Below are 13,229 nucleotides of genomic sequence, written 5' to 3'. Positions count from 1 at the left end.
ATACAAATAACTCAAGATCAGGAACTGAAAACTATTAAAGATAAATTGATAATACCACCTACCTATCTGCCAAATAAAGTGCTATCAGAGTTTTGAAAAATTAGAAGGCCATTCTTGGTTGATTACTGTTTTTAAAAGTCTGCATTTTTAATGTAGCCAAGTGCTAAACACTTAGGTCTGTGGAATAATGAGGGACACATAGCTGTGATACATACATTGTGATTGTATATACCTCACTAGGTTAAAAAGCCCTTTCCAGACAAGAGTTTGCTGTGGTACTTGTTTAGATCGAGCATGTTGATAAGATCAATTTCCACATGTCTTTGGTTTTTTTCATAAGATGTTGCAGGTAGCCTCTGGTTTATATATTGTTTTTAAGAGTTCTATCCTTTCTTGACTTTCGCTAAAATGGTTACACAGAGATGCCTAGCCTCATTTTCAGAAAGATGTAAATCTATGTAAGCACCAGGATAAATGTAAATGTTTTGGTTAAAACGGAATTTAAACACATTTTCTAGGACCCCAATGTTTTAAAATGCTTAAACACTGGGGGGAAAATTATTTTTAGAATAGTTCTTACAATTAACAGTTTAATTTTTGGTCACTTAAAACCTCAGAATTAACAGCTTTTTAAAACTAGAATAAAGCTATATACCCCCCAAAAATTAGTGTTAATTGCACTTGTTTAATATAGCATTTACCTTTTCTGATAAACCTTTTCTAGGACCAAAATCTAGCATTTTACATTTTAACAAATTAACAGGGTAAATCATTTACTTGCCTATTGTTTCCTGCCTCCATGCCTATTTTGCTATGCAAAAGCTTTATGTAAATTTACTTTTTGAGCTGTTTAAGACCAAACCAAATTATTCCTTCAGCACATTTTAAACAATCCCTTAAAGACCTCTTTTTCTTGGCTATGTTTCCAATCTTGGCTTATCAGTATAATATTTCATGCTCCCTGCTTCTGAAAAAATTCAATATTCAAGAACAAAGTAATCCAGAGCTTTACTTCATTTCAGTCTTTTTATGTCCTAGGGCTATCCCAACTCAATGACCCAGTTTTTATTGTGTCACATCTGTCTGTTGCTGACTGCGACCAGCTTGTCTAATCCTTTTTCTGCCCCTTATCAGTTTTCCCTTAATTCAAAAATCTTTTTATTTTTATTTTTTTATTATTTGCACTTCTCCTTTCATAGCTTTTAGTTTTTTTCCGCCTTAGGAGACTCAGTGCTCCTGTGGTAGTTACTCAGAAACACAAAGATGAATGGGTAGCTAAGGTCCACAAGTCAGTCTTTGTCAAAATTTTCATTGTACTGTCTTTAGAATTGTGGCAAAAAAATGGATATTATAATTTGGCAATATGCATCAAGAATCCTTAAAATTGTTCATACTCTAATATCCAGCAATTTCACTTCTGAGAATCTAGCTTATTAGTTAAAAAGAATCTAAGATATGGAAAAACCTATGTAGATGAGAAATTCATTACAATGTTATGTATAAAAACAGAAAAAACACAAATATCCAGCACTAGTACTTAAATAAATTACTGTCTATCTACTTTATGGGATACTGTGCCATCATTTAAGATGATGTTACATGACAATGTACAAAGATGGGTAAATATTTATAATGTTTTCAGAAGAACAGGGTGTGAAATTTTAAGTGCCAATGATCACAGCTATGTTTTCCAAAAGCATTTACAAAGGGAAAACTGCAAGAAAACATGACATTTGCTAACAGTTGTCATTTTAAGTGGTGGGATTATAGATGATTTTTCTTTACTCTCAAAATCTTGGTTCAATTTATTTTAAAACTTAAGTTTTTAAATACTATAATCTTAACTGATGCAAATTAAGAATCACTTAGGTAAAATTCATAAAAGACTATCTCAGATACAGCTCCACTTAAGTCTATAATAATCTCACAAGGGGAGAGGGCAATAAGACAGTATGTCATTTTGCTTACCATTGTAAGGGTGAAGAAAGGATGAATTGGGGAAAAGACATTCAATATCTGTCTTAAATTATAAAATAATTAAAAAAACTTTAGTAGGTTCTATTCAAGTTTATTAAACTGCCACTGACTTTATCCAAGCCAGCTTGTTCTCTCCAAAGGTACTTCTACCTCTAGTCCAACCCTTTCAATCCATTTTCCACATGTCTTCAGAGGGCTCTAAAACCTAAATCTGTTAGTGATATTCCACTATTTAAATTTTTTTCAAGGATTCAGAAAATTAAAATCTTTACCTTGACTTACTAGCTCCTCCCAAACTTCTCAGCTGTATTCTGTTCCTTTCTTCTTGGGCACCCTTCCTACCAGTTCTACCAAACTACATGTTATCCTTGAAATAGCACTCAGAGTCACTATTACTTCTGTCTCTTAATACTGAAATGAACACTTACTGCCCACTCATTCTTCAAATCTCAAGTGTTACTTGGGGAAGTCTTCCCAGGTTCTTCATCTTTAAAATGTCCCTTTGTGTAATCCTACAGTGCCCCATCATGTGCTATCACTGATTTGCTTATCTGCCTTTCCCACCAGATAGGAAGCTTCTCGTTATTGTGTGCATAGATAGGTTTGCGTGTGCATGTGTTTGATTTAACTATGTCCCCTCCCTGTCCTTTGAAATGAGAGGAATAGTGAATGCTAAATGATACTGATGAATGTGTCAATCCTGGACACTAAGTGCTGGGGACAAAGAAGGGAGGTGCACTGAAGCCAAGGACTGATACCTGCCAGGCACACATCCAGTGGGAATTCACTCTATGTACCTCCCTGATGAAGTTAAACTTCTCTACTTTATCTTAAGGCTGCCTTGCAAATATTTTACCTCTTACTTGTACCCTGAGAACACATCTTATTTGTCTATGAACCTGCCACTATTCCTTGCACGTACTAGACAAACCTGTTGATTAAAATCCGTTTTTAAAAATCATTCTGATTTACAGAAATGTACATCTGCCTTGTCCAGGATGAGAAAAAGCCCTTGAAAAAGTATGTGAAAGACAAAAATATTTGTGAAGCTCAACATCCTAACTAGGAATGTTCACAACAGTGTTGTGAACCTCTGGAAAGAAAGATGTAATGGGAATTAAGGAGTGGACAAACTTATTCAAATAAACTAAAGGACTGCCTAAACTCCAAATATGCTGACATGTAAATATCTTCTTTACCTCAGTTTTGATGTGTTCACATAGGGAGCCAGATATACTTCAATAGAAAATATTGGTTTAGCCAAACACAAAACTGGCTTTATTGTTCAGATGAAAATAAAATAAGTGATCAGTCATGTCTCAATTGACTTAGTCTTTCCCCCACCCCTGTTATATCTGCATTTTTAAGCAATATAGTTATTATAGCAAATTAAAATAAATCAAATTCATTTCCCCCAAATTTTTGTAGTCTTTAAAATTTCATTGTGATTCTAACATTTCAGCTATTAGTCTCTTGATCCTAAATTAAAGTTTAAATGTATCAGAACCTCTGATATTTAAAACTCTGGAAACAATTATTAAATAGAAGAGTTTTTCTTGATTATCCCCTTACTGTACCTGCAATGTAGATTTACTGTTCTTTTTTAAATATTTTCTTATAGACACACTTATCTATTACTATCTGGAAATAAATGCAAACAAATACAAGTTTTAGAAAACTGTAGAAACAGCTATTTTTAATTTCAAATAATTGGAGTATACCTAGTGACTACTTTGGTATAGGAGTAAGGTTAATTAGCCAGTGCATGGGGGGAAAAAATCTCTGAATTTTATATATAATAAAAAGCAGGAATAATAAAATTAGTATAAATAGTTTGGTCAGGTGTAATTAAGTGTGGGAAGTGAAAACATTAAAAAAAATTAAGCAATATAGAAGGAATAAGGCAAATCATTAAAGTCCTAAGATGAGCATGAATTACGGAAATGGGAAACTGGAAAGGTTGATTTTTAATGTAGCTACAACTGTCTCTTAGTAAAATACATTACTTATAAAGGAACATTTCCTTATAGGAAAGAAGCAAATGTATCCCTTAGGACAATCTAATAATCACTTTAAAATAATGTTCAGATACATCTAAGCAACTGTATTCTTAACTGAATTCTTAAAAAGGTTTCTCCTGTTAGTAAGGGGAACATGCTCATTTAAGATCACGAGTATAGTCCTTTTGGCCATCTTAACTCCCACTATGTATGAATAGGTACCTGCTTTTCAAATCAAGCCTCATGTGAATTTATGGGTATCAAACAAGTCTTCAGTGAATAATGATTTATAGATGAGATCACAGGGGTTAATGTGACTAGTACGGTGCCCACTGGACAGAAGGCTAATACATATGTTTTTCTCCTTTCTCTTCCAATTCTGTAATAAAAGAACAAGCCCACAGCCCAAAAGAACTGGATTAGACAGGATTTGTTGCAAATACTTTAATATAAATATTTTGTAATTTTATTAAAACATGATTAAAATACACTTGACACCACCACCATAAATACTGAACATGGTTTTACAAAACTTACAATTTTATGACAAAAATATTCACTAAATACCATGATAATCCACCTGTTTTTAACCTCAGTATAACAGTTAAGACCTTATTAGAATTTAACCCTAGAAAACATGAAAATTTGAAGTGTCTTACGAATGGTTTACAAATACAGTCTATTCACCAGAATTGACAAGCTTTTCCATGTGCTTCAGATGTACTGCCAAGATATGGACAGCCAACAAGAAATATACACACTTGACAAGAAATATACACATTTCTAGTTCCAGGTGCTAACTTAAATAATACAGTGAAGCTGGTAAACTGAGACCATGCACACAGATTTCTACACACCTGAAAAATCTGACAACAAAATTACGATATTTGGCATCAGGTGGACAACATCGAGGCTTTATGGTTGTCTTACTGCTTTCATGTACTGTATAAACAGTCTTATGATTGCCTCCTCCCTTGGAATTTCAGAGCTAGAAAGTATACAGCTCAAAACACTTGCTTTGTCCCTTCTATCACGCCAGAACTCTGATGTTTTCCTTTACAGTCTTTTAGAATGATCCTTCAGATTTTCACTCAGCAGCGCTGGGTCAAATCTCTTCTACACAGGGTCTCATTCTTCTCATGCCTCCTCTATATGCAGCGAGCTGGTCAAAGTCTTGGAGATGGAAACGAGTTGCCAGCTGATTTACCATTTTCTTTAGGGTAAGAAACGCTGAAACAACTTGGAAAGTAAGGAACATAGTGAAGATGATGTGTATCGCTTTTTCCAAGGGCAGATTCGTTAGGCCTTCATTAAAGAGCAAGAAAAGAACTAAAGGCAACTGCAATAGAAGGCTCAGAAGCCAAAAGCCAGCCAACTCAGGAACCTGCAAAGACACACATCAAGATCAATCAGATCAGTACACTAACAGTTTTTTGTTTATACACATAAACAACTACTTCGCACTACTGTAAACCTACTGTAATTCAAAAGGAGCATTAACACCATCCTTATCCTCAGAGAACTTACAGTCTAGATTAGAAAACTAATTTATGGGACAATGCTAGAACACTATACCTTAGTGAATAATTAAACCACTTAGAAGTATAGACTGTTACAAGAAGTAAGACAAGGGAGTAATTACATTAGGTAAAAGAAAGAATTCAAGGATGTAGGTTTAAAAGTTGGGTAGAAGAAAGAAGAGGTAAGTAAGCAAAAATGTGGAATGAGCATGTTTGGAAAACAATATGTCAGCCTGGAATGGATGCTTGGGTTAAGGCATATTGAGAATACAGTGAGAAAGACTAAGTGGGACCTAATTATAAAGGGCCTAGAAAACCATAGAAATCTTCAGGCATTATCCCTAAGCTCTGGAAACTATAAGTGCTTAGGCAGCATGATGATTCAGAAAACATGTGCCTAGTATACTCAATGAATTTATAATTTCCCCCCATGTTCTTATTCAGGATTCAAATGAACATATTTATTGACCAAGTATTTCAAAACTGGTGAGAAGAGGAAAACTGAATTCTTAAGCACTTACTATGCAGGTACTTTATGTAAATTATTCATTAATCCCAACAAACCTGTGAAGTAAGTATTTTCCCCATTATGTATATGAAGAAATCAAAGCTCAAGAAATTAAGCAAACAGATCACAGTAAAAGAAGTGGTAAAGTTGGAGCCAGGCCTTTTCTCCTTCTATCATAACTCACTGCCTTTTCCTTGCTATGCAAACCTTATTGCATTTATGTGTAGCCCTGAGAGAAAGCAAAGAGCCTACCTTCTCCTGTAGGTTCCCCATGTAGCCCAGATACAACCTGATAGCTTCAATTAAGGTGATTAGGATGATAACAGTGATCACAATGAATTTGTAGTAATCAGGCAAGATTGAATACTAAAAAACAAAAATCAACATGTTTATAAAATTTCACATGTAGTAAAACTGACCTGGTATAGAAAAAAATGAAGAACTTTAATTTCATTGACAATGTAATAATGCCAGAAATGGGTTGAAGAGACCTCAGTAGAAGTATTAAAGAACTGACTTACCTTCATCTGAAGCATCATAACATTGCTTACCCACCAAAGTGGGAAAAAGTAAGTGTTAAAATAAAGTGACATCTGCAACTCCAAACTGGAAACCATTTCATTATCTGTAGAAGAAATAGAAAAGGAACAAACTCTTAATCCTGGTCTTTGCCCTATAAATCCTTTACTTCCTTAGAATTAGTAAGTATAGTATTGGCTCAAAACTTCAAATTTTAAGTCTGTTTATAATCATTGATAGTGAAAGGAAATATTCATAATACTATTTCATATATTGGCTACTTGGGGGTATGTTTCATATTTTTCAATTACTTTTTTTCATTTTGCCATTATGGTCTGCTGACTTTTTTGCCACTATTGGTATAGGATAAATGTGGAATGTCAGTATGAATCTCACCGAACAGGGAATAATTATTATTACCTCCTTTGTAGAAGTCTATGTAAAGAGCCTATAAAATGAACACAAAATATATTAAAACTAATCTCACATATAAATTAATATCATATAAAATCTCTGTAAATTATAATTAGACACATACCACTTCTAAGAAGATCTTAATCCCACCCTTTCATTAATACCCATTTCATGCCCCTTTTTTCATAAATCCTCTCTGATTGTATTCCCCAACCCCAGTAGAAACATCTTTACCTTTAGGTACTTACCACTCTAACTTGTGTGTAAGAAGTGTTAGCAAAGAACCACCCTCCCCTCACTTGAGGCACAGTCTGGTGCACTGAAAAGATCATGAGCTTCGCAGTTCAAGTAAACCCAGAACTCCCCAAAGTCCCCCATAACTCTGGATGCCAGACTTGGGATAAGTTATTTAAACTCTTTAGCCTCAATTTCTTCATCTGTAAGGTGGTAACATCAAAATTACCTCACAGGTTGTTTGTTGAGGATTAGAGGTAACAAATTATTTCACCCTAGCACCATGCCTGGCACTTAGTAGGCACTCAATAAATATTAGTCCCCTTTCCTTCTCTTTTACTTATACACAGCTTCATTTTAAGCACAGAACACATTTGAGAGCCTCATAGAACCTAGCATCTTTCTTTAAACATGGTAAATAACAAATATGCCTAAGCATAAAGAATGAATTAATGAAAATACACAGTCATAAAGACATTATCAGTGTAATCATTTGTGATAGATGACTTCCATTTATCTAGTATGATTACATAATACCTTTTGCTTTTATGTAAGGGAGAAAAGCCCTAACTTACTCAATTTTTAAAATTAAACCTTACAAATTCATCCTAAATTTGACTAAATTCTAACAATTTAAGAGCAGATACATGTTTTGAAATCAAATCTAAATGAGAAAATTTACAGAAGCTCTAAAATAAATTTCTTAAAAACAGATTTTCCCCCTTTTGTTCACAGAGTACTTTGTATCTGTCACTTAATAATTTTAAAATATAAGAAATAATCATGTCTCTTACATCAACAATGTTTCCTTTAGTTCCAAAAACATGTCTGATTATAATGTACTTAAAAAGAATTCTGGTATTATAATCTACGTTTGTTTGTACCTATTAAATTATCACTGATACAGGAATGAATTCTTAAAATCTGTTAAATCTGAAGGCAACTCACCAGCCTAAGATATTTTTCATAACAATAATACAACTCTTGGTCAGCTGTGCACATGGTTATGAAATAAATACACTTGTAATTACAGTGCAAATAACCAAACTTCTGATACACAAAGTAGAACATGTGGAAAAATAGTAAATTGGTTAAGCTGAAAATCTTAACACTTTTGGAGCAGAAACTGGCCAAATTTTGCAGTTTTTATGTTAGAAATTTTGTGCCTGAGCATCCTAAGAATTATGCCATGTCTGTTTCAGCAAATCAAACCTACAATCACACAATTTAAAACCATGTTAATATGTAAATGTACCTTGAAAGCACAAGACATGAATTTACTAAATTTTGCAAAAGTACAAGTGAGTTCTGTAAGCAGAATTTAAATTACAACATTATATAAATCGGGTAGGCAAACTACCAGCCAGCTGCCTGCTTTGTACAGCAAGGGAGCTAAAAGTGCCTTTCAAATTTTTAAATGGTTGGGGGGAGAAAACAACAAGTTTGTGAAACTGAAAATCATGAAATTCAAATTTTAGTGTCCATAAATAAAGCTTTATTGGAACACTGCTGTGTCTATGCAATTACCATTATCTTTGGCTGCCAGAGACCTATGGCCTGCAAAGTCTAAAATATTTTCTTTCTGCCTTTTTACATAAAATGTCTGCTCACCCCGATAACTTGCATCATCAGGTTTTAGTGCCTGCTAAGCCTCAGCTTTGGTATCAGAAATGTAAAAAACTAATTTTTCATATTATGTTTTTCTCTCTATAACCTAATCATAACAGGCCTAAATATGGGGGACAGTCAAGTAATCAGGATGGAAAAAAAAAAAACAACTGTGGGAATTTACTTTTCTCAGCTTCCTTTAAAAAAATTCCTAAAGTAAGCAAGAGGAAAAGGTGTTTGTTTTCCAACGATTCAGTGATAAAAAACAAAACATAACACAAGGGTCTGGCTGACAGTCCGTTGTCTATCATTAAGATTTAATAGGGGGAGAGACTGGTGGAGGAAACTGCGTTACCGCTTGTCAGTCATGTTGAATGTAGCATCGTGGTATTTGTTACCAGATTGAAGGAGAGGATACACAGGGGAGAGTAAGAAGGCAGGGAAAGGGGCTAGTTTTGTTGAAGGGGGTGCTAGTGTGGCAGCTGCCACTCTGGAGTGGATAGCGGTTTAAAACGGACTGAATAAAAAAAACTTCATTCCATCTCTTCTGCCAGAAAACGGACTTGAAGAGGAATGTACTTGTTTTGCTAGGAGTAGAGATTTTACCGCGGTGGGGGGATAAGTGGGGGACTGCCTGGGTTGTTTTCACTCTCTCCTAGCTAAAAAAAAGCTTGGGCCGACGTCGCAGAGTAAAAGCAACGTCAGCCTTTGCAGAGGGCGCGGGCCATAGCATGTGCTGCGAAGACGGCGTTTATGTTTTCATTTTTCTATGAAGGATGGCACGACTTCAGCTGCCCCGTTTGCACTTCGCCGGCCACGCTGCAGCACGATCAACCCAAGACCCGTCGGGTATCCAGGCCAGAGGCGCCCCAACCCTTGGCCTGGCCCTTCCTCCAAAGCTCTTCCCGCACTGCGGAGAACCCGTTGAAGGCGAAACCGCCATTTTAGGTCCGGGCAAAATGTGGCCGCGCCAGGTCCTTGATGGGCCACACCCGCTGCGCTGGGCCTAGGTCACTCACCCGGACCCTCGCTGTACTCCGGCCCGGTCCTGTTGGAATCGCTGAACACGGTCCGGCTGAAGTCTCCCAGCCGCTGGCGGACCGGATCTGGCAACTCCATGCCCGGGCCGCATTGGGGTCGCGCGGCGTAGCTGCGCGCTGCGGTTCCCACGGCAACCGGGCGCTGCGAGGCGCCGAGCACCTGGGCGCACGCGCGGCTGCATTGCTGGGCTGAGGCGCTGGTCGCGAGCCCCCGCGCCCGGAGAGGTGTGTGGAAAGCTGGTTTCTGTAGAGCGCCTGAGCGGGGTGAAAAACGGCAGGTTCCTCAGTCATGTATTAAGCCCCACCATTTTAAGTAGAAACAATATGTATATAATATTCCTAATAATATATAATATACATATTTCTAGAAGATTGTATATATATATACTTCGACACATTACATCGCAGTATCTTAAAAAACATGCTTATAATGAATATTTGATGATACGGAATAACTAAATGAAAATAAGAAACCAGAAGTAGAACTAAATCGAAATGAACCTAATTTAACAAAATGTGTTTTTGTGTGTGTGTGTAAATATGTGGGGAGCAGAGACGAGGAGGACTAACATAAGCATTGTGGCGTAAAGAAAAGACTAGAAGGAAATAATTCAAAATGTTAATAGTTATTTCTGGATAGTGGGTTGTGGGTGATTTCAATTTTTGAAACGGCTTCTGTATCCTTCAACTTTCTCTCAAGTTGTATTATTTTTAAAAAAACTAAGTATAATATACATACAGAAAAGGACACAAACTGATTATGCATTTGTAACCAGCACCTAGATCAAACAACAGAACCTTACCAGCACCCGCAGAAGGTTAACCTTCCTATTCTCTTACAGTCACTAACCCCCACTTCTAACTGCCCTTTCCTGGCTTCTCAGGGCATAGAATAGTTTTGCCTATTTTTATGCCTTATATAAAAGTAACCATACAGTAAGTGCTTTTTAAAAAAGAAATCTGGTTCTTTGTGCTCAAAATTTTTTGTATAAAATTCTATCATGTTGTTGAGTGTTGATACTTTTTCCATGCTGTGTTTGACAATACCACAAGAGTTTCCTCCATTCTACTGTTGATGAGCATCTGTATATTTTCTAGTTTGGAGTTATTGTGAATAGTGCCTCTGTTGGTTAAAATATGCTTCTTGGTGAACATACGTGTGCATTTGTGCTGAGTTTTCTCCTAGGGGTGGAGTTGCTAGCTTATGCAGTACACCCTTTGATACTGCCAATAGTTTTCTGAAAGAGGCTGTACAGATTTCTACTGCCTCCAGCAATGTATGAGCATTCCTATTGCTCCTAATCTGTCAACAGCACTTGATGTCTTCCATCCTTTCCTTTTAGCCATTCTGATGTGTTTGTGGTGAACAGTATTATTTTAACTTATTTTTTACAATCAAAAGGAAAACCACACATCTTTATAAATGTCAAGAGGAAAGTATGGGAAGAAATAGCTACATGGCTAGAATTTCAAAATGATTTGACAGATGTTTATTGCATTCTTACTACTTTTTTGTGTATTGTACTAGGCCAATTAGGAATATTGTCCCTCATCATCAAGAAGTTCAGTGCAGTGAGAAAGTGAGAGATGTGGAAACAAGTGTTTAATTTTCTGAATTCAATTGTACCTTCTAGGTAATACCTCACTATTGCTTTCCTAGTAGTGACAGTGGATGTGATTAACCATAGAACAGTTCATGCATGTTAACCAAATTTATTAAAAGCCTGAGTGAATTCTTTTAAAGATTTTTCTTAGTATGGGAAAAAAGATGTGAAACACCTTGCTCAGACTGCAGTTATTTCATCAAAATTCTGGAGGAAAAAATTGATAGAATTACGGATTTTTTCCTTTTAATTTTATTTATTATTCAAATGTCTTATATTAAGCATGGATTTCATAGTTTGAAACATCTTATTAAAAATAAATTGAGGAAGAGGCAATGATAATGCAAAAATATATTAAGAGAAAATTTGAGAGAAATAAACTGTGGTTTGAAAACATTCCTGTCATTATTGATGTCACAAATGGTAAAAAGTTTTCAAAAAGCTTTCCAAATATAATTTTGTTGGTTGCTCAAAATATTTATAGCAATCACATTAATTAAATACTGAAGAACAGAAGGGAATCTACTTCCATTGAATCAAGAAACTAGTGTAATTTGGGTTTCCATTATTCTAGGCCTATTGCTCAGAATCTGAAGAAGGAAGTATGGAGTCTCCACTTTTAAAATTATGGTAATTGTTCCCTTATTATGAGATTAACAAATAATCCTATGGAGTTAAATGTTTATTTCTGTACCAATGTTGATGGTCAAAGTAATAGCTGCTTCTCCAATAATTGTTTAATATATTTCATTGGGATTTAATTACATTTATGGTTTACTTTCCTAAATGTTTTCCCCCAAATTTTAAGCCTAGTGTATTGGTTTGTTTCTCTTTGACAAGAAGCAAAGTTGTCTGGTAATAAGATATCATCCTTTGTGACAAGAAATGGATTTGAAGAGTTATTTAAATTACTCCTTGGCTTTAATAAAGATATCAATTCTTTGTACTTGATACTAATAAAGACTTCAGAAACAATATTTTTAAGTGGACATATTACTCAATTTATTGCCTTAAAAATGAACTGTGAAACATTTCTAAGAATTTATATAAATTTAAAAGATAGGTTGTATATTTGGGTATAATATCTTCAGATATGATTCAACATCAGCATTCACAATTTAAAGACTTACTCTAAATTACCTGAAATGTAATCTTAAAATCTTCAAGTTGTTAATGGATAATCAAAGCTTTTTGAATCACAAGTACAATATATTCTATTGATAGCACTTTTCAAAGGCTTGTAAGAAAGAGGTTATGAATTACATAGAAAGTCAAATCACATGAAAGAAATTTTTCTTACTATATTAAATGATATTTCAAAGCTGACTTTAGTATTTTGCCTTCAAAGATATCCCCACTGGGCATTATTATTAGAAAATCGTTTCCTTTTAAAATGCTTTTAAAATGGTTCTATGGTGTTTCTGTTAGATTGCCACACCATTCATCTGCTAGAGCAAGCAGCTGTTCAGTGTGTCAGCTATGTGGGAGATGGAAATGACAAACTGAGGGAAGATCAGTAAAACCAAACCTGCTTAAAGAAATGTCAGGTCTGTCAAGTGAATTGTGATACTGATTAGAAGCAAGTGGCCATTTTATTAAAAATAAGTTTTATTTTTAGTAGTGATAGTATTACTGTTCTAACAATGTTTTCTATTTACTCTATGTAAAATGTACCCCTTTATAGGTACATTTAGAAACATTATGTTCCCTTTTTCAGAAGAAAATTAATCTTTATCTTTTATTGACTATAACAACGTATTACTCTCTATCCTTGCACTAAACATTGATACATTGTACCCTCTTGC

At 35.1% G+C, this 13,229-nt stretch overlaps 1 protein-coding gene and 1 long non-coding RNA gene across 2 annotated transcripts in view; one reads left to right on the top strand and one right to left on the bottom strand.

The window, feature by feature from the left end:
- Window positions 1–4,406: 4,406 nt before the first annotated feature.
- TMEM17 (transmembrane protein 17) lies at window positions 4,407–10,033 on the bottom strand. Its single transcript, XM_036890441.2, has 4 exons — window positions 9,800–10,033; window positions 6,527–6,630; window positions 6,258–6,371; window positions 4,407–5,361 (listed from the first exon to the last, which is right to left on the bottom strand). Exons 1-4 carry the CDS (start codon window positions 9,897–9,899, stop codon window positions 5,083–5,085), a joined length of 597 nt encoding a protein of 198 aa, XP_036746336.2. The 5' UTR covers window positions 9,900–10,033; the 3' UTR covers window positions 4,407–5,082.
- The window catches only part of LOC130682585 (uncharacterized), a 31,444-nt gene continuing 28,126 nt past the window's right edge, over window positions 9,912–13,229 (top strand). The window contains exon 1 of the long non-coding RNA XR_008995833.1: window positions 9,912–10,045. This is a non-coding gene — a long non-coding RNA (uncharacterized LOC130682585). The remainder of the gene's footprint in view (window positions 10,046–13,229) is intronic.

The sequence above is a fragment of the Manis pentadactyla genome, chromosome 2, assembly GCF_030020395.1.
Source record: "Manis pentadactyla isolate mManPen7 chromosome 2, mManPen7.hap1, whole genome shotgun sequence".
In the NCBI taxonomy this organism is placed as follows: domain Eukaryota; kingdom Metazoa; phylum Chordata; class Mammalia; order Pholidota; family Manidae; genus Manis; species Manis pentadactyla.
Note: the sequence above shows the minus strand (reverse complement) of the source record. Positions and strands in the feature narration are given on the sequence as shown.